The 20105-nt window shown below is 46.0% G+C and overlaps 1 protein-coding gene across 1 annotated transcript in view; it reads right to left on the bottom strand.

The window, feature by feature from the left end:
* Positions 1–1079: 1079 nt before the first annotated feature.
* The window catches only part of prkd2 (protein kinase D2), a 76541-nt gene continuing 57515 nt past the window's right edge, over positions 1080–20105 (bottom strand). The window contains exons 10-18 of the mRNA XM_084311688.1: positions 17845–17900; positions 16155–16175; positions 16040–16060; positions 15914–15934; positions 15405–15566; positions 9482–9580; positions 7944–8211; positions 4891–4976; positions 1080–3263 (exon numbers count right to left, since the gene is read on the bottom strand). Of these exons, the coding sequence (XP_084167814.1) occupies positions 3042–3263; positions 4891–4976; positions 7944–8211; positions 9482–9580; positions 15405–15566; positions 15914–15934; positions 16040–16060; positions 16155–16175; positions 17845–17900 (956 nt within the window). The 3' untranslated portion in view covers positions 1080–3041. The remainder of the gene's footprint in view (positions 3264–4890; positions 4977–7943; positions 8212–9481; positions 9581–15404; positions 15567–15913; positions 15935–16039; positions 16061–16154; positions 16176–17844; positions 17901–20105) is intronic.

The raw sequence follows: 20105 nt of genomic DNA, 5'->3' as shown, positions 1-20105 counted from the left end.
TAAAAAAATCGATATATGTTTTTTTATCATTCTTTCCAAAAGAAAAGAGGCCTAGAAGCGTGGCTAACGCTAATGGCGCGCATACCAGAGGCTAACTGCCTACGAAAACAGGCACAGAGGCACTGAAAGAGGATTTCACCCGTCTAATGAACACACTAGACTAGACAAATATCAAGATGTATCCATCAGGGCGGCTAAGTGGCGCAGTGGGCAAGGCGCTCGCCACTAATGCAGGAGATGCTGGGTTCGAGCCCAGCTCTCGGCATTGCTACCAGCTTGGCTGGTCGTTCATACTAACGCAATTGGCAGTGTTAGGGGGTGGGAAGCTGGTGGGTGGGGATCGGACGCTGTGGACAGCGACTCCTACAGGTGGACAGTGACCCTCCCACGCAGAACCTCGCTGCTGAGAGATCGCGCTGTACAGGTGAAAAGATGCGACGGCTGCCTCCTCGAGTACCGGAGGGGACACGTGATGCAAGGCTTCGTCCACATTGCAGCCGACCTGTGGGAGGCATGGTCTAACAACGTTCGAGACAGGGGAGGGTAGAATTGGACAATACGAAATTGGGATGGGAGAAAAATAGAAAATGGGAGAAAAAAGTAGATAAAAAAAAAGGCTAACTGCCTACGAAAACAGGCACAGAGGCACTGAAAGAGGATTTCACCCATCTAATGAACACACTAGACTAGACAATATCAAGATGTATCCATCAGTGGACCAATTGCATGCTTTTGCAGAGGACAAGGAGCCTTCAGTCGACTCCTTCAGACATTAAGCCCCCCCCCCCCACAGCCCAAATGGAATGATACAAAAATATATATATATTTTCCATAATTTTTTTTGACTAATAGTCGACATTTTGGCCAATCATAGTCGACTATCCAAATCCTTAGTCGGGGACAGCCCTAGTTTGTATAGATCGTTGTATATTGTTGTCTATTGTTGAGGAGCCGGGAAAAACAAGCATCTCACGTTTTTCTGAATGTGTGTACATTTAAAAAAAAACTGTGACAATAAAATAATCTGAATCTGTAATTCATGTCTGTTTATGAATCAATGAATGAAGCAAAAAGAAGCATATTGTTCAAGGTCTGTATTATCTGTTACAAATGCTAGGATCATCCATTCATGTGTTATACATTCTCTACACATACAGTGCACTACATTAACATCAGGCTATATATACCAGGCCTTCATAACTACGCTCCGTATCATATCTAAATAAATCTACTTCACATAAACATGCAACGTATCGACATGGCAGCTTCAAAATAATCAATAATCAGTAATCATTACAAAGGCTACACCCCCCCCCCCCCCTGTCCCAAGCTCACTAACCCCCGCCCGTCCATCCAAATACATTGTACTTCATAGGGAGGGGAACGCCCATCGAATAACCTTCTTCAAGGAGCGTCTCCATTCATCGCAGTGTCTTGTATCGCCAAGCGGCCAAGGAGTCGTCATTCGTACGCCGTCTTCGGTTTGGAATAGAGTCCAGAAGATCCCGCTTGCGCGCGCGGACGTCGTGCCGATGACACGCGACGCCGGCAACCATAGCAACACCTAGCGACAGCTGTTTGAGTAGGCAGCTCGAGAGCGGCTCGACGGCCTGAAGATGACGAAACACACGGTGAGCAAGCGTCCGCGTTAACGCGAGGAGCCACCGTGGCCGATGCAGCGTAACAGAGTGGTTCCGTTTGTGTCCTCCGTGACGGATAATAAGCGGCGGCGTCGCCTGCGGCCCCCGTAGGAGAGACACTTCGAGAGGATTCGATACAAAAATAAAAACGCAGATGTGTTCCCTCGTCGCGCGGCTTTTCACCCACCGCTCGCTCGGCGTGTGATTAAAAAAGGATGAACGCCGCTGCCGCGTGTCTCGTCGCAGGAAGCCATTGTCGGAGCGACGCTTCTTCCGGTTATCGGAGTCAGACGTCGTGCGTTTATGAAAAGGCACTCGTCGTGAAGACTTCTCGCGCACGATCCTGGGGGCAATTACAGGCACTTAAAGGACATCTTAGAACCCCCTCTGGGTTCTCTCGCTGGAGTGAGAGAGAGAGAGAGAGAGAGAGAGAAGCTGCTCTTTAGAGACGGAGGCGAGGGGCTGACGGATGGATGGCTGACCTCGTGAAGTGGGAAGAAAAACAAATCCTATTTGGTTCAGTGTCATTTGAACTCCCCCTGGCCTATAAACACACGCATACACACATTTCTTATCGTAATCCCTGTATTATCGGGGGAGTAGGGAGGAGGGGGTGATTTGTTGCTCGTCCTGAAGGCTTTGGGGGGCGTCCGCCAAGGAGAGTTTCTTCTCCCGCGACGAGGAACCTTCTTGATTTACAGTCGTGAGTCAAACCGTTTCCACCCCAAACGCCGCTCTCCAGCCAGCCACGCTCCTGGCGCGCCAGACGGCACGCGGTTCACCGTCGTCAGAATGTCCCTACTACGCCACGCGGGCGAGACGGGAGCAGCAACCTAAACCGTCACGAGAGTCGGAGGAGAGCTGTGAGGGCGAAGAGGAGGAAAGGAGGGGTGAGCAAGAGGGACGTGAGGAGGGAGGAACGTAAAATGGTAAAATGGTGGGTTTATATAGCAGCTTTTATCCAAAGCGCTTTACAATCTGTTCTCTCTCACATTTGACCCGTTCACTCACATGTTCACACACCGACGGGCGGCGGAGGCGACCGCGCGAGGTGCCCACCTGCTCACCGGGAGCAGTTAGGCGGGGGTTAAGCGTCTTGCTCAAGGACACTTCGACGCGCTGCCCCGAGAGGAGCGGGAATCGAACAGGGGAACCTCCGGATTACCAGACGACTGCTCTGCCTGCCCGAGCCACCGTCGACCCCCCCCCCCTGAACATTTAAGACATAGAGGCCGAGGCCCGAGGAGAGGAATTGGATTCGCCGTCCTAACGTAAGGCACGGTTTATAAAGTTTGCTATTCGCTAAAAGGCTCGTCCATCATCAGCTCTCCCTCCTCCTTCCTGGGTCAGCCAGCATGTCCAGAGTCCTCTCTCTCTCTCTCTCTCTCTCTCTGGGGTCTCTCAGAGGATGCTGACCCTCTCGGTGAGCCCCTGCATGTCCGCGTCCTCCCCGGCCTCCTCGTCAGAGGCGGGCGCGGGGGCCGGGGCCACCAGGTGGGCCGGGTACGGCAGGGTGTGGTCGCGGGCGAATATCTGCCAGCGGCTGTCGTCGCTCTCGTGGGTGATGTAGCGCTCGAGGAGCTTGGTCTCCAGCTCCCGCAGGTCCAGCCACGTCTGGTAGTCCTGAGAGGAGGAGGAGGAGGAGGAGGAGGAGGAGGAGGAGGAGGAGGCGCGAGGCGAGGAGGAGAACGGGGAGGAGAACAGGGAGGAGAGGAGGAGGAGGAGGCGCGGAGGAGAACAGGGAGGAGAGGAGGGAGGAGAGGAGGGAGGAGGAGAGGGAGGAGAGGAGGGAGGAGAGGAGAAGGCGCGAGGCGAGGAGGAGAACAGGGAGGAGAGGAGGGAGGAGAGGAGGGAGGAGGAGAGGGAGGAGAGGAGGGAGGAGAGGAGAAGGCGCGAGGCGAGGAGGAGAACAGGGAGGAGAACATGGAGGAGGAGAGGAGGGAGGAGAACAGGGAGGAGGAGAGGGAGGAGAGGAGGGAGGAGAACAGGGAGGAGGAGAGGAGGAGGAGGCGCGAGGCGAGGAGGAGAACAGGGAGGAGAACAGGGAGGAGGAGAGGAGGGAGGAGAACAGGGAGGAGGAGAGGAGGGAGGAGAGGAATGGAGTTTCAGTTAGGAGGAGCTTCGAAATTAGATCAGTGTCAGAATGACTTTCAAACTGTTTACATCATCTGGAAATGCAGGTTACCTGTGTGTGTGTGTGTGTGTGCGTGCGTGTGTGCGTGTGTGTGTGTGTGTGTGTGTGTGTGTGTGTGTGTGTGTGTGTGTGTGTGCCTCGCGTGCCTGCGTGTGTGCGTGTCATTCCCAAATACGATTGTGAAAACATTTAGGAAAAATCTATACCTATATTTACAAAACAATTGTTGGCACAAGATGGAAAGAGGGATGGGGTTTCAGTTAAAGCTTTGAAATTAGATTATTGTCAGAATGACTTTCAAACACTTTACATCAGAATTCAGGTTACCTGTGTGTGTGTGTGTGTGTGTGTGTGTGTGTGTGTGTGTGTGTGTGTGTGTAAATGTCTTACATAGTGGTCCTAGTGGGAATTGAACCCTAACTCTGGCAGTGTTAGTGCCACCAGGCTCTACCCATTCATCTACAGGATGACTACAACTATAGGAATATAACCAGTATATAGTATATTATATAGTATATTATTATTATTATTATTATTATATAGTATAGTATATATAACCCAGCTTAGGCTCAACATGGGGCACTAAACAATCCATCACAGGGCCCCTGTGACCTTCTCTGTGCAATCCTTGATAATGTTAGGATGCATGACTTGTTGTAACATGCACTGTATTTTAATAATTGTCAACTAAACTAAACTAAATTAAACAATTACCTGTGGATGTGTGTAAATGGCTGCTTTTTTTATATAGCAGCTTTTATCCAAAGCGCTTTACAATTTGTTCCTCACATTTTACCCATTCACTCACACATTCACACACCGACGGCGGAGGCGACCATGCGAGGTGCCGACCTGCTCATCGGGAGCAGTTAGGGGTTAAGTGTCTTGCTCAAGGACACGCCGACACGCTGCGCCGGGAGGAGCGGGAATCGAACCAGGAACCTCCGGATTGCCAGACGACTGCTCTACCTCCTGAGCCACTGTCGCCCCTGTGTGTGTGTGTGTGCGTGTGTGTGTGTGTGTGTGTGTGTGTGTGTGTGTGTGTGTGTGTGTGCGTGCGTGCGTGCGTGCGTGCGTGCGTGCGTGCGTGCGTGCGTGTGTGTGTGTGTGTGTTACCTGTAAGTAGGAGTGGCTGAGACTCTTGTCCACACTGTAGCGTTTTCTCATCTTCACCTGAAGCAGGTTGTTGATCAGGTCGATAGCTGGAGACACAAAAGCATATCGATTAGAAATTAACCGTGGGCTCAGGCGTTGCACCCACACCCTTTTATCTGGCTTATTGGAGAGACAGGACAACCTCAAGAGGGTCAGATTGTTATACACTTTTAATCCACATATAAAAACGTAACATTAGATACAATCTGGCGAGGGGACATCCCAGAATTGGACCCTGAGTTTGACTGGGATGATGTTTGGACAAATGTTACATTGGCCTCCCACAACCCTAATTACCAGCAAATACGTTTTAATTATATTCATAGGACGTATCTCACACCTAGGAAGCTGTTTGCTATGGGACTGGTGACCGACCTACATATATACATACATACCTACATATATACCTACATATATACCTACACATATACCTACATATATACCTACACATACATACATACCTACATATACAGTATACCTACATATATATCTACATATATCTACACTTATACCTACATATATACCTACATACGTTCTTGTGTATACTAGTGAAAAGCTGTCACGTTTACTAGTGAAAGCTGGCACGTATATACAAACACTGTCCGTATACTAGTGAAAGCTGTCACATATACCATTGAAAGCTGTCACGTATACTAGTGAAACGTATGTAAATGTATGCAGATTTATGCTAATTATTATTTCCAATAGTATACGTGACAGTGTTTGGATATACGTGACAGTGTTTGTATATACGTGACAGCTTTTCACTAGTATACGTGACAGCTTTCAATGGTATATGTGACAGCTTTTCATCTCAATGGGATATGACCTAAATGGCCCCTCATACTATATACCTACACATATATCTACACATATACCTACATACAGTAGAAGCCCTTAGAAGTCCAGCATTTACTGCTACTCTATCACTACTCCACCACTCCACTTTGTGACTCCTATTGTTCTGGATTTAACACCTCCACTGCCTGCCACAGGCTGGGGAGATTTTCATCTTAAATTTTTATTCGTCCCAAATGTCCCAGCCCCATCCAATTTCTTAGCTTTTTTCACTGTTTATTTATCATGCATTGCATTATGGTACAGTAGCCCAAGTCAGACTGCCCATATACAAATTATCTTGGGGGTCTGAGGGCAGTAGCCCCCGACCCCCTCCCTGGGGAAGCACTTAAGTTAAGTACCCTCACTTTGTTTACTGCAGAAAATTTACTTAAGCACTTAAGTTAAGTACACTCGCTTTGTTTACTGCAGAAAATTAACACCTAGTGCTAGTTCTAAAGTGACATCGGAGTGACATAGGAGTGGCAGAAGGGACCTGATTCTGAAAAGATTCATCTGTATATACCTACTCATAAACCTACATACATATATATCTACATATATACCTATACACCTACATACCTACATATATACCCACATATATATCTACACATATACCTACATATATACCTACATATACCTGGCAAGGTTTCTTAAAATAAACAAGAGACACAAAAGATCTGTCGCAACTTCAACCAAGGTGCTGAACTGGAAACATCTATCTATAGGGAGAAGAATTCAGCAACTTAAAACAGTGAAAGGGTTAACTGTTTGGTAGTGTGGCAGTGAAAGGGTTAACGAACGACTGCATTTCTTGTTGCCATGTGTGTATTTTGAGAAGGCAGAAAAAACTCTGCGGAGGCCGATGGATGTTCTAAAAATAATGCTCTTGATTCATACCTATGAATAAAGAGCAATCAAGAGCATTATTTTTTAGAACACCCATCGGCCTCCGCAGAGTTTTTTCTGCCTTCTCAAAATACACACATGGCAACAAGAAATGCAGTCGTTCGTTAACCCTTTCACTGCCACACTACCAAACGGTTAACCCTTTCACTGCGCAAACAACGGAAGGTTAACCCTTTCACTACCACACTACAGAAGGTTAACCCTTTACTATCACACACTACAGGTGTGATAGTAAAGGGTTAACCTTCTGTAGTGTGGTAGTGAAAGGGTTAATAACAAATAATCGATGTAGTTCAGCTACGTTCAGCACAATGGTTGCCAAGAAACACACAGACGCGCTCACAGGGGTGTGTTTATATTTTACAACGGCTCAGAACGCGAGGCTCAGAACGCGACTCAGAACACGACTCAGACGATCATAATCAAGGACTGGAACTAGAAGAAGGCACCCAGGTCACAGAATTGCCCAAAGGGTCACAGGGCACTCCCCGCTAACAGATCTGGACTGAAAATAGAAGGTTTGGTGTGATGGGGGCGCTCTTTCTGCCTGACTCGTGAAATGAATGAATGAATGAATGATCTTTATTGTCATTGTAACTGGTACAAAGCAATTTAAATGCAAGCCCTAGGTGCTAACAATCAACACAGTCCTAAGATAATAAAAACAAGAGTGAGACATAAATAGACATAAAAATTCCAATTAAAAGAAAAATTATCTATTTTAAATGCCACATTTTTAATTGGGTAGAATGAAGGATGCCTCTGGCATATAAATCCGCCTCCTACTGTAGTGAAAACGTTGCGTGTGACGTCAGGAGTGGCACCGGGGGGGATTGTGTAGAACAACATCAGTGAATGTTGTGGTAGTGTGGCCTATCTGGTGAGGACCAGCAGGAATCACTCAGTAAAGTTATTTCATGAAAGAGGAAATAAGCCGAGGGCACTTGCTAAAAAAAAGTAATTGTTGTCTAATTCCAAAGTACCACGAGTCCACGACACATGTCACTGGTTACTCAATTTCCCCAAGAAGCCAGGGGATCTGGAATGTTCTCCCTGCTCGGACTAATTAATCCCTGTGTCATTTTGTGTTTCTCTCTCTCTAGAATGTTCTCCCCTGCTCGGACTAATCCCTGTGTCATTTTGTGTTTCTCTCTCTCTCTCTCCCTCTCCCCTTCTCCCTCTCCCTCTCTCTCTCTCTTCGCATCGCGAAGGAGGACAGCGAAATCCCCCTCTCCCAATCTCCCCCCCCCCCGTACGCTTACCCTTACCGTCCGGGGAGATCTGCTTCCAGGGGTTGGAGGGGTACATGAAGTCGGCGTTGTGGATCTGGTCGTTGATGTCCTCGTCCTCGTTGAAGGGGAAGGTGCCGCTGAGGCTGACGTACATGATGACGCCCACGGACCACATGTCCAGCGAGCGGTTGTAGCCCTGGTTGAGCAGCACCTCGGGGGCCAGGTAGGCCGGCGTGCCCACCACCGAGCGGCGGAACGACTTCTCGCCGATGATGCGGGCGAAGCCGAAGTCACACAGCTTCACCTGCGGAGAGAGAGAAAGGTCACTTCACCTGGGGTGAGAAAAGTCACACGACTTCACCTGGAGTGAGAAAAGTCACACGACTTCACCTGGAGAGAGAAAAGTCACACGACTTCACCTGGAGAGAGAAAAGTCACACAACTTCACCTGGAGAGAGAAAAGTCACACGACTTGACCTGCGGAGAGAGAAAAGTCACACAACGTCACCTGGGGAGAGAAACATCTACACACCTTCACCTGCGGAGAGAAAAGTAGGTGAAAAAAGTCACAGAACTTCACCTGGGGGGAGAAAAGTCACAGAACTTCAGCTGGGGGGAGAAAAGTCACATAACTTCACCTGGAGAGAGAAAAGTCACACGACTTCACCTGGGGAGAGAAAAGTCACTTCACCCGGGGAGAAAAGTCACACGACTTCACCTGGGGAGAGAAAAGTCACACGGCTTCACCTGCGGAGAGAGAAAAGTCACACGACTTCACCTGGAGAGAGAAAAGTCACATGACTTGACCTGCGGAGAGAGCCTGCGGAGAGAGAAAAGTCACACAACGTCACCTGGGGAGAGAAACATCTACACACCTTCACCTGCGGAGAGAAAAGTAGGTGAAAAAAGTCACAGAACTTCACCTGGGGGTAGAAAAGTCACACGACTTCACCTGGGGGTAGAAAAGTCACAGAACTTGACCTGCTTTTTTTTCTTTTTCGCCAATATCACCGTGAACACTGAGCTCAAAGTAGAATCTGATATTGTGTACCAGCATCCAATCCATTACTTTTACTGAACGGTATAGAATCAGACCATTTGTTACTTTGTTAACAGTAACAGAGAGAGAGAGAGTAACAGAGAGCGAGAAAGAGAGAGAGAGAGTAACAGAGACAGAGAGAGAGAGTAACAGAGAGAGATAGAGTAACATAGAGAGAGAGTAACAGAGAGGGAGAGAGAGAGTAACAAAGAGAGAGTAACAGAGAGAGAGTGTAACAGAGAGAGAGAGAGTAACAGAGAGAGAGAGTGTGAGAGAGACAGAGAGTGTAACAGAGAGAGAGAGAGTAAGAGAGAGAGAGACAGAGAGAGGGAGAGTGTAACAGAGAGAGAGAGAGAGAGAGAGAGAGAGAGAGAGAGAGAGAGTAAGAGAGAGAGAGACAGAGAGAGGGAGAGTGTAACAGAGAGAGAGAGAGAGAAACAGACAGAGAGAGAGAGAGAGAGAGAGAGAGAGAGAGAGAGAGAGAGGAGAGAGAGAGAGAGAGAGAGAGAGAGAGAGAGAGTGTGGGGGTGTTTACCTGGGGAAATGGCTCAGCGGAGGCAAGCAGCACATTCTCAGGCTTGAGGTCACAGTGAACTATGTTCTTGAAGTGGAGATGTCTCAGAGCTGCTAGAATCTACCACACACACACACAAACAGGCACACACACACACACGCACACACACGCACACACACACACACACAAGAATTACGTTAGATGGGCGGCTAAGTGGCGCAGTGGGCAAGGCGCTCGCCACTAACGCAGGAGATGCTGGGTTCGAGCCCAGCTCTCGGCGTTGCTTCCGGCTTGACTGGTCGTTCATACTAACACAATTGGCAGTGTTAGGGGTGGGAAAGCCGGTGGGTGGGGATCGGACGTTGTGGACAGCGACTCCTACAGGTCGGTTGGTGCGCCTGTACAGCAGAATCAGGAAGCAACGGGGGCAGCGTGAGCCTCCCACGCGTTACTCCTTGCCACTGAGAGATCGCGCTGTACAGGTGAAAAGATGCGACGGCTGCCTCCTCGAGTACCGGAGGCAGGGGTGTAGCTCCAGGTTCTGGGCCCCATGAAAGAATGTATTTGTCGGCCCCCAGTGAATGCGAGCGCGCGTAAGCGCGCGAGCGACATTTTTTTTTGCCATTTTTTTATTGATGAAAACGCATAATATGGTTTTTACCTATACATTCGGATCAGCAGTTCAGCACCTGCACTGTTGGTGGGTGAGCCTAGTAAAGGATGTCGCATTGCGTTCATCTTCAATGATTGGACCAATGCAATAGTCTACCAAAGCCCCCCCTCTCTCTCTATATATCTCACACACACACACACACACACACACACACACACACAGACACACACACACACACACACACACACACACACACACACACACACACACACACACTTCAGAAACAAACATAGTATCAATGAGAGCATCAATAATACACCTGAGTGATGTCTAGTAAAAAAAAAAAAAACACACATTTTTTTTGGGCCCCCCCCCCCAGTGCTGGGCCCTTGGAATCATCCTAAGCTACCCCCCCCCAGCTACGCCCCTGACCGGAGGGGACACGTGATGCAAGGCTTCGTCCACATTGCAGCCGACCAGTGGGAGGCATGGTCTAACAACGTTCAAGACAGGGGAGGGTAGAATTCCTTGTTTGCAAACCATCTGATCAATATATCCACCCAACCTACATAAAGCATTTACTGATGATCGGGGAATTATAAACGACCCCCCCCCCCCTTTCCTCCGCGCATGATGAGGCATAATGTATACCGATCATAGAGTTTTTTGGTGTAGCGTGTATGGGGGGGAAACGGCAATCGATAATCTATATAATGCGTTTGGGCCTATAACTAGCGTTTTTGGAATTACAGCAGAAAAGATTAAAAACATACTTATATTCTAGAAGGTATTAACACAACAATGTATGAATGAAAAAGTATAACGTTCCTACATCCTGAACGATAGATAATCGATGTTGAATGGGCCATAGTAATGTCAATATAGCAATACAATTTAAAAAGTTATAGCCCTGCAAAGAAGGTGAACATCTCCATAGGCTTACAGCGCTGGCAGAGAGGGGCATGAGATGGGCATAACCCCCGGCGGGCAATGTGTTAATAAAGGAACATCTTGTACGTTTCTGTCAAACTCCTCGCATGGAACCCTGGAATGGTGTGTGTTAACGTAATACCGCTGCAGCTTCCTGTCCTCGTACACAGCCTACACAGGCATCTGGTGCGGTGGAGAGATAAGGGACCTTGTATGTGCTATAATATATGTATTGTGGTTTGACAGCTAGGCGGGGTGCAATTTGTGAGACAAAAAAACGACAAAAAAAAACATATTTTTTTTTAAGTAGGTCATAAGAAAAGATATACAGTTATGTCCATGTAAAACGCACACACATCTCATACAATGCAACATAAACTCGTTTTCAGTTTAGTTTGTTAGTTTAGTTGTTTACATATTTTTTTTAATCAAGGGATTTTACCCTCAAGCACATGCAAAGAGATGAACGTACTGTATTCTCAACATGTTTCACTTTCAAACGGATTATTTTGTTTACCGCTTCCTTTTCCTCTTGCAATGTGACCAAATGCAAGACATCCTGCCGATTTTGCAGGACATCAAAGTGATACTGAATACAATATGTAAGAATAAACTCTTGGCCTGTTGGAGAGAAAGTCGCTTTGACTTGAGTCTCTCTCTTCACGATGGTTTCCCCCACCTGTCTCTCTTCATACCGATAAGGGACATAGTGTATATTAAGTGTCCTGTATGATTTATTACCTCTTGCGTACACCCAATCAAACTTATATATTCTGCCACATACTCAATAAACTTCAGAACAACCTGTGACTCGATCTCACATTATTGTTCTCCGAGCGCTTTAATAAGGTCAAGTTCAAGTTCAGGTTTTGCTTTATTTGTCACATATAAGGTACATGTACAGTACATTGAAATGCTTGGTTCTGTATGAGCCTCCTGAGAATGTGCTTCATACAGTAAAGAGTAAAAGAATAAAGACCAAACACTATACAACATATACAATATACAAAACTGAAGTACACATGCAAAAAAAAATGCTAAGATTAGGTAGAGATGTAGTGCAAATCTTTTAGTAATAAATAGATAAAATATGGTGTGGTGTTTAAAAATGTTTAAAGTGTCTAAGTGAGTCTTAAAGGTGGATGTTTAAAGTGAGTGTGTGCATTGTGCAGTGAATGCAGAATGGATTATAAACCCTTTTCTTGATGAACTGCTGCCACTGGTCTGCTGGTCAATCACAGCTACTGTACTTCTAGATTATAACAATAATAATAATGCATTGTTTTATTTGAGTGTTTTGAACCAACTGAAGGCCCATAAGACATTTGATAACGGTTCGCTACTGACACACACACACACACACACACACACACACACACACACACACACACACACACACACACACACACACACACACACACACACACACACACACACACACACACACACACACACACACACACATTATACACACATAACACACAAGCATCTGCACTATGAGGTGTGAAATGTGTCAGTGAACTAACACAGTGCCTTCACCACATACCTACTACAGTACACCACTTCAAAGCTACATCTGACCTAGTAGATGCATGTCATGGCCACACCATACAAGTTGAAAAGGGTATCTAGGTGTGGGTGTTACACTTGCTGCACTGCAGAAAACACCTACACGCCGAACCGAGAACGTATATCAAGAAAGCTCATTGTGTTTCAAGTTACTCCTCAAAACGGGAAATCACGCAGCCCCGGAGTGGCCACAGAAAGAAGAGATTTATATTTCAAGGCCATGTTTTACCACATTGAGCGCTAGAAATGCTCTTGCACGCGTGCCCGAGATCGTTCCCACCTTTTTGGTTCATTTGTGCACATGAGATACAATTCGTTCCAACATTTTGGTTAATTAGTCGGCACAAGATACAATTCGTTCCCACCTTTTTGGTTAATTAGTCGGCACGAGATATACAATTCGTTCCCACCTTTTTGGTTACATTAGTCGGCACAAGATACAATTCGTTCCCACTTTTTTGTTTAATTAATTTGCACAAATTAAATAGTTTTGGCAGTGCTGTAGATAGCTAGCCCCTTCTCTCAGACCGTCTTTAAAAATGCATTCAAATCAATGATAGTATAAATGGCAACAACTACTATCTATTATGCTGGTATATTCTTGAATAATAAATCTTTTTTTTTAATACATTTCATATGCTACAAGCATACTGACAGACATGTTTTAGGGGGGACGGGAGGGTGGGAGGGAGAAACATTTATAATGTGATTCACTGTATATTGTATTTGCAACATGTATATTTGAATACAAATAAATACACTTCAATACTTTAATTGGTTGATTTCTGAGGATTCGTATACTGTATGAAGAAATAAAAGATCCAATCATGTGCACATGCAACAGGGGGGCGACAGTGGCTCGGGAGGTAGAGCAGTCGTCTGGCAATCCGGAGGTTGCCGGTTCGATTCCCGCTCCTCCCGGGCAGCGTGTCGAAGTGTCCTTGAGCGAGACACTTATTAACCCCCTAATTGCTCCCCCCGAAGAGCAGGTCGGCACCTCGCATGGTCGCCTCCGCCGTGAATGTGTGAGTGAACGGGTAAAATGTGAAGAACTAAATTGTAAAGCGCTTTGGATAAAAGCTGTTATATAAATGCAGCCATTACCATTTAGCCATAAAAGGTAAGGAACAAATTGTAAATCACTTTGGATAAAAGCACTATATAAATGCAGCCATTTACCATTTACATGCAACGGTGACATACAGGAAGGTCGTAAACTGGGTCAACTCTGCGTTCTTGGAAGCCTTGGCACAAGCCTTTCACGTTGCCTTTAACTTTCATTCAGCGAGGTTTCCTTTGTGATCTAGAGGCATGTCGGCCCGTATGATCTATGATGTGAATAGTTCACCGACAGCTATGCTTTACTTGAAACAGGTGCACTGCATGTGATATGCTTCTGGGAGAAAGGCTGGGTTGTTGCGCTGGCTCTCTGTGATAATAATTATACACTTCTCTTGTGCGCACAAATGAACCAAAACGTGGGAACGATTGTATCTTGTGCACACAAATTCACCAAAAGGAGGGGACAAATGCGATCAAAATGAGGGAACGAATTGTATCTTGCTCGCCGTACAAATTACTCAAAGCGTGGGAACAGATTGTATATCTTGTGTGCCCAAAGGCATTTTTCAAGCACTCGATGTAGTAAAATGTGGCTTCGATACATATTTTTTCTCTCTCTCTGTGGCCACTTCAGGGCTCCGTCATTTCATACTTTGAGGAGTAGCAACATGAAGAGCTTTCCCCTTTTTTTTTTTTTTATTATTATTATTATTATGTTTTTGGTAGATATTTTATTGGTTTTGTTACCGGGGAGTCCGGTAGAGCGAGAGAGAGGAAGTATGGGAGATAGACGGGGGAAGACATTCGGCAAAGGTCGCCCGGTCCGGGAGTCGAACCCGGGACGACCGCGTTGCACCGCAGCGCTTTACGTGGTGCGCCACCTGGGCGCCATGAAGAGCTTTCCTCATAATAAAGCTAGGTTTGGTGTGCAGTAGGGATGTCCCGATCACGTTTTTTTGCTCCCGATCCGATCCCGATCATGTGATTTTGAGTATCTACCGATACCGATATTTCCCGATCCGAGCAAAAAAAAAGAAAAAAATAATTAAATATATATATATTTTTTTTAACTTTTTTTTTTTTTACTTTTTTATTCAACAAACATGACCATGTTCACGTCTTAAACTCATACTGAGGCCTTCGTTTTGGTTTTAAATTGCATATCATCATTCATTCATTTATTTATTGTCACACAGAGCAGAAGAATTTTGCCAAAACAAACTAATAGTACCCAGCTGCAGAACGGCAGACCAGCCACACTCTCAGACCCAAACGCATTTCCTTTGATTTAATTATACATCAAATGATTTATGAAGTAAACTTTTCACCTGGATAACGTCAACATTCAGGGTGAATGTAATGTGAGAAATTGGGATTAAAAAAAAATAAAAAAAACAATTGTCTATCCCGATCTTCGGAAAATCACGTGATCGGATCGGGACATCCCTAGTGTGCAGGTGTTTGCTGCAGAGCACCAGTTATCTAGGTTTGGTGTGCAGGTGTTTGCTGCAGAGCACCAGTTATCTAGGTTTGGTGTGCGGGCATTTGCTGTGCACCAGTTATCTGTGCACACACACACACACAGACACACACACACACACACACACACAGACACACACAGACAGACACACACACAGTACACACACACAGTACACACACACACACACACACACACAGTACACACACACACACACAGACACACACACACACACACACACACATACAGACACACACACAGACAGACACACAGACACACAGACACACACACACCTGGGTGATGAGGAACTTGGTCAGCCTCTCTGGCAGCCTGCCCTTCTCGCTGGACAGAATCATCTCCAGCATGTCTCCGTGCAGCTTCTCCATCACCACGAACACCTTCTCCGGGGTCTCGAACATGCACTCCAGGTTCACTATCCCCAGGTGTCTCAGGCTCTGTGGAGAGAGGGGTGGGAGAGGGGTGAGAGAGGGGTGAGAGAGGGATGAGAGAGGGGTGAGAGAGAGGTGAGAGAGAGGTGAGAGAGGGGTGAGAACATGCACTCCAGGTTAACTATCCCCAGGTGTCTCAGGCTCTGTGGAGAGAGGGGTGAGAGAGGGGCGAGAGAGGGGGTGAGAGAGGGGTGAGAGAGGGGTGGGAGAGGGGTGGGAGAGGGGTGAGAGAGGGGTGAGAGAGGGGTGAGAACATGCACTCCAGGTTCACTATCCCCAGGTGTCTCAGGCTCTGTGGAGAGAGGGGTGAGAGAAGGGTGAGAGAGAGGTGAGAACATGCACTCCAGGTTCACTATCCCCAGGTGTCTCAGGCTCTGTGGAGAGAGGGGTGAGAGAGGGGTGAGAGAGGGGTGAGAGAGGGGTGAGAGAGGGGTGAGAGAGGGGTGAGAGAGGGGTGAGAACATGCACTCCAGGTTCACTATCCCCAGGTGTCTCAGGCTCTGTGGAGAGAGGGGTGAGAGAGGGGTGAGAGAGGGGTGAGAGAGGGGTGAGAGAGGGGTGAGAGAGGGGTGAGAACATGCACTCCAGGTTCACTATCCCCAGGTGTCTCAGGCTCTGTGGAGAGAGGGGTGAGAGAGGGGTAAGAGAGGGGTGAGAGAGGGGTGAGAGAGGGGTGAGAGAGGGGCGAGTATCACCCCCTGTATAACCCCCTGTATCAGCCCTGTATCAGCAGTGATTAATTAGTGGAAGAGTGATTCATTAGTGAAAGAGTGATTCATTAGTGGAAGAGTGAGTAATTAGTGGAAGAGTGATTCATTAGTGAAAGACTGATTAATTAGTGGAAGAGTGATTCATTAGTGAAAGACTGATTAATTAGTGGAAGAGTGATTCATTAGTGGAAGAGTGATTCATTAGTGGAAGAGATTATGGTAAATGGCTGCTTTTTTATATAGCGCTTTTATCCAAAGCGCTTTACAATTTGTTACTCACATTTAACCCATTCACTCACACACCGACGGTGGAGGCAACCATGCAAGGTGCCAACCTGCTCATCGTGAGCAATTAGGGGTTAAGTGTCTTGCTCAAGGACACATCGACACACTGCACGGGAGGAGCGGGAATCGAACCGGGAACCTCCGGACTTTAAATGTCACTCATAATAGTGTTTGCAGATTTATATTGAGGTGCCCTTATAGAACCCATCACTGTCTTACGTTCGAGTCGTTAAACTGGCTTTCTCCCCCATTCAGAAGACATTTTCATTGGTTGCTTTTTGTTTACAAATGTATTTACTTTAATTATCCCCCCTATCTAAAGCAGTTCCTAACACCATATAGTTCAACTTATCATTTAAGACACACGGATCATCCTTTCTTTACTATACCGGCTCGAACCACCAAAGCTATTGGTCGACTTGCCTTTAAATATAAAGCACCAGCTGATTGGAACAAACTGCCTAGTTCACTCAGATCTCCGGTTATTTAAGATATCTTTGTTCACTCATCTACAGACTACTTGCACCTGTTATTGATTTACTGTGTTAGGGCTTACATGTTGTTTACAGATCAAATTATAATTTTGTATGTGTTTTATATGGGAACATATATATATATATATTGGTGATCCTCTTGGGAGGAATCAGTGTGGATTGTGGGGGTGAGCTTGGGAGAGCGTCTGTCAGTGTATAAGTGTATTTGTTGTCCTGTGTTTTGTATTGTATTGTATGTTTTGTATCCTATGTTAAGGACCCCCTCGAAAACGAGATAGCATATCTCAAGGGGTTTATCCTTCTAATAAATATCAAAATTTCAATTCATTAGTGGATGAGTGATTCATTAGTGGAAGACTGATTCATTTCAAGAGAAAGACTTTCAATTCATCATAACATCATTTCAATTCATCGTAACATATATGACATACACGACATACAGATAGACAGTACTGCTACATCTATACATTTATGACATACCAGATTTGCAAATACAGTACTGTTTCACTGTCACCTCCTCTCTGCGGTGGCATCTAATAGCCTGCGTGAGAATTTTCTAAAGCGGACAGCGACTGGGCCTCGATACAGACGCCCCCCCCCCCCCCCCCCCCCCTCCTGTGCTGTTCAGTCGTCCTGACTTTAAGGGCTCTTATTGTCTGAGCGACGAACCCCCGCGTGACATCGGGCCGGCTGATGGAGCCGTTGCCTAGCAACACATCAATTATCCCACGAGAGCCATCGGAACGGCATTCGATCTGGAGTGGCGTTTCAAAGGTGAACCGGTGAGCGACTGACTACGTGTCGGCTGGTGACCGGCAGCGGGGAAGGTCCCCTGAGGGGCCGCAGCGCCGCTATGAGACAACATGACTCAGGCGTTCGTTCACGGGGGGCCTCCTGGCTGTTGTAAGGCAGACGTATCTGTCAGGTTTGGTGGAAATCGTTTCACAAGTAGTAGAGAATCATTTCCCGCTCGCCGGGCCTCTGATTGGATCTACGTGGTTTGGCCTATCGATTAACTAAATGACGCGCTTGAAGATGTTAGCCCGCTGATTCCACACGGCAGGTCTGGTTGAGAAGCAGGTGAACGGGCTATGGGGCAGTAGGGGGAAAAAAGATAAGGTTCCTTGTATTCCTTGTTCCTTGATCCATATTAACCCCTTAACCTCTTAAAGGGGAACTATTTTACTATTTCTTTCACTATTTGGGCACTTTTACACAATTCCTGTGAGTCTATGGAACACCTCTGTAATATATAAAAATTTTTTATTCATTGTTTTGTATTTCTAATCAAGTCCTCAAAAACAGCATTTTTCTACCTCAAGATCTCGAGCCGTTTTGAGCCTGGGCTCCAACCACTGTGTGCAGCTCATCTTGTATCTCAACATTAACATGCAGCAGTGTCTTTCTGACATCACAAATCAGCACATTTTCAAATGACTCAGTTCAGTGAGGGTGAATATTGTGAGAGGAGAATTGGAAGAATGCGCCAATATGAGAATTTTGAGACATAGATCATATTAATATAAGTTTACATAGCTAGGAAACAATGCTAAACACTCAAAAAGGCCATTTATAAGATAGTTCCCCTTTAAGCCTTAGCCATATTTTCTGAAAATCCACCTAAAGATACATACTGATTGATTGATTGATTGAAAATGTGTATGAAAATTGTATTAACAGATTGCAGAATGGGTACAATACAGCACGGCTCAATACACACAATTGTTAAGGGGGATGCAGACCAGAGAAAGACTTTCGTCTTGTTTACATCAGGGTCCCCCATTTTCAATTTATAATGTACCTAAGTATGTACCTAATGTATGTACCATAATGTACCTAATACCTAAGTAAGTGAAAGATTGCTCGTCCATTTGCATGTTCTTGGTATCTAGGGACATCTATTGATCTCAGACGTCTCAGATGTTTTACATTATAAAAACGTAACTGTACTTACAGTAGATTTCATTCACGGTTACGGCTGCCCTGCTCTGCCTGGTGCTACTAAATCCAGATTGAACTCTGCCATTGGAAAGAGGGGATTTGGCACGATCCATAGATGTATGACTTGACCATAATAAGGTAATTTATAGGCCTGATATTCTATATTCATATTTCAAATTGCATGTGTCCGAATGGCAAAATTCAGTACTGTATCTACAAAACCCCCTGTAAATCATCTGCCCTTTATTAATTTGCTTAGATTTCTTGTACACTTGATCTCAAGAAGGTGCTGAATGAGCTCAGTGGCTCAATATGTCACGTCTTGTCAATGTAAGCATGGTGTTATCCACTGTCAAAGATGGGAAACTTGTTTTTATAATAATAATAATTGATATTCTCCTTTGGTTCATTACAGTTTACTCAGGCCTAGTAACAGACACAATATTTCTGACACTGGGAATACATTCCCTGAGATCCATAGATGTCCCTAGATACCAAGAACATGCAAATGGAACCTTGTAGAAGTGGAGCAATCTTCCATTTACTTAGGTATGTACTTTTAGGTGAATTTTCAGATAATATGGCTTGGCTGGGGTTTAAGAGGTTAAGGTGAGGAGAGATACACACCGATCTGTATGTCCTGGGGATGGGATTAAGCTTGGCCACAATGGTTGCAGTGTGAGTGTCACTGTCATTATCCTTGTGAAAGGGGGTAAGAGTGGGTGATGCATGCTACAGCCTATCTCTGCCTCCATCTGCTGGCGGAGAATATACTGCACACTAATACTGACACCATCGTGCATGCCATAATCACCTGAAAAGCATCCCATAAGCGGTGTGTGTCTGTCTGTGTGTGTGTGTGTGTGTGTGTAGGTGTGTGTGTGTAGGTGTGTGTGTAGGTGTGTGTGTGTGTCTGTCTGTCTGTCTGTCTGTTTGTCTGTGTGTGTGTGTGTGTGTGTGTGTCTGTGTGTGTGTGTGTGTGTGTGTGTGTGTGTGTGTGTGTGTGTGTCTGTGTGTGTGTGTGTGTGTGTGTGTGTGTGTGTGTGTGTGTGTGTGTGTGTGTGTGTGTGTGTGTGTGTGTGTGTGTGTGTGTGTGTGTGTGTGTGTGTGTGTGT

The sequence above is a fragment of the Notolepis coatsorum genome (genome assembly GCF_963971535.1).
Source record: "Notolepis coatsorum genome assembly, chromosome: 1".
NCBI classification, from domain to species: Eukaryota; Metazoa; Chordata; class Actinopteri; order Aulopiformes; family Paralepididae; genus Notolepis; species Notolepis coatsorum.
This window is presented reverse-complemented; position numbering and strand designations above follow the sequence as displayed.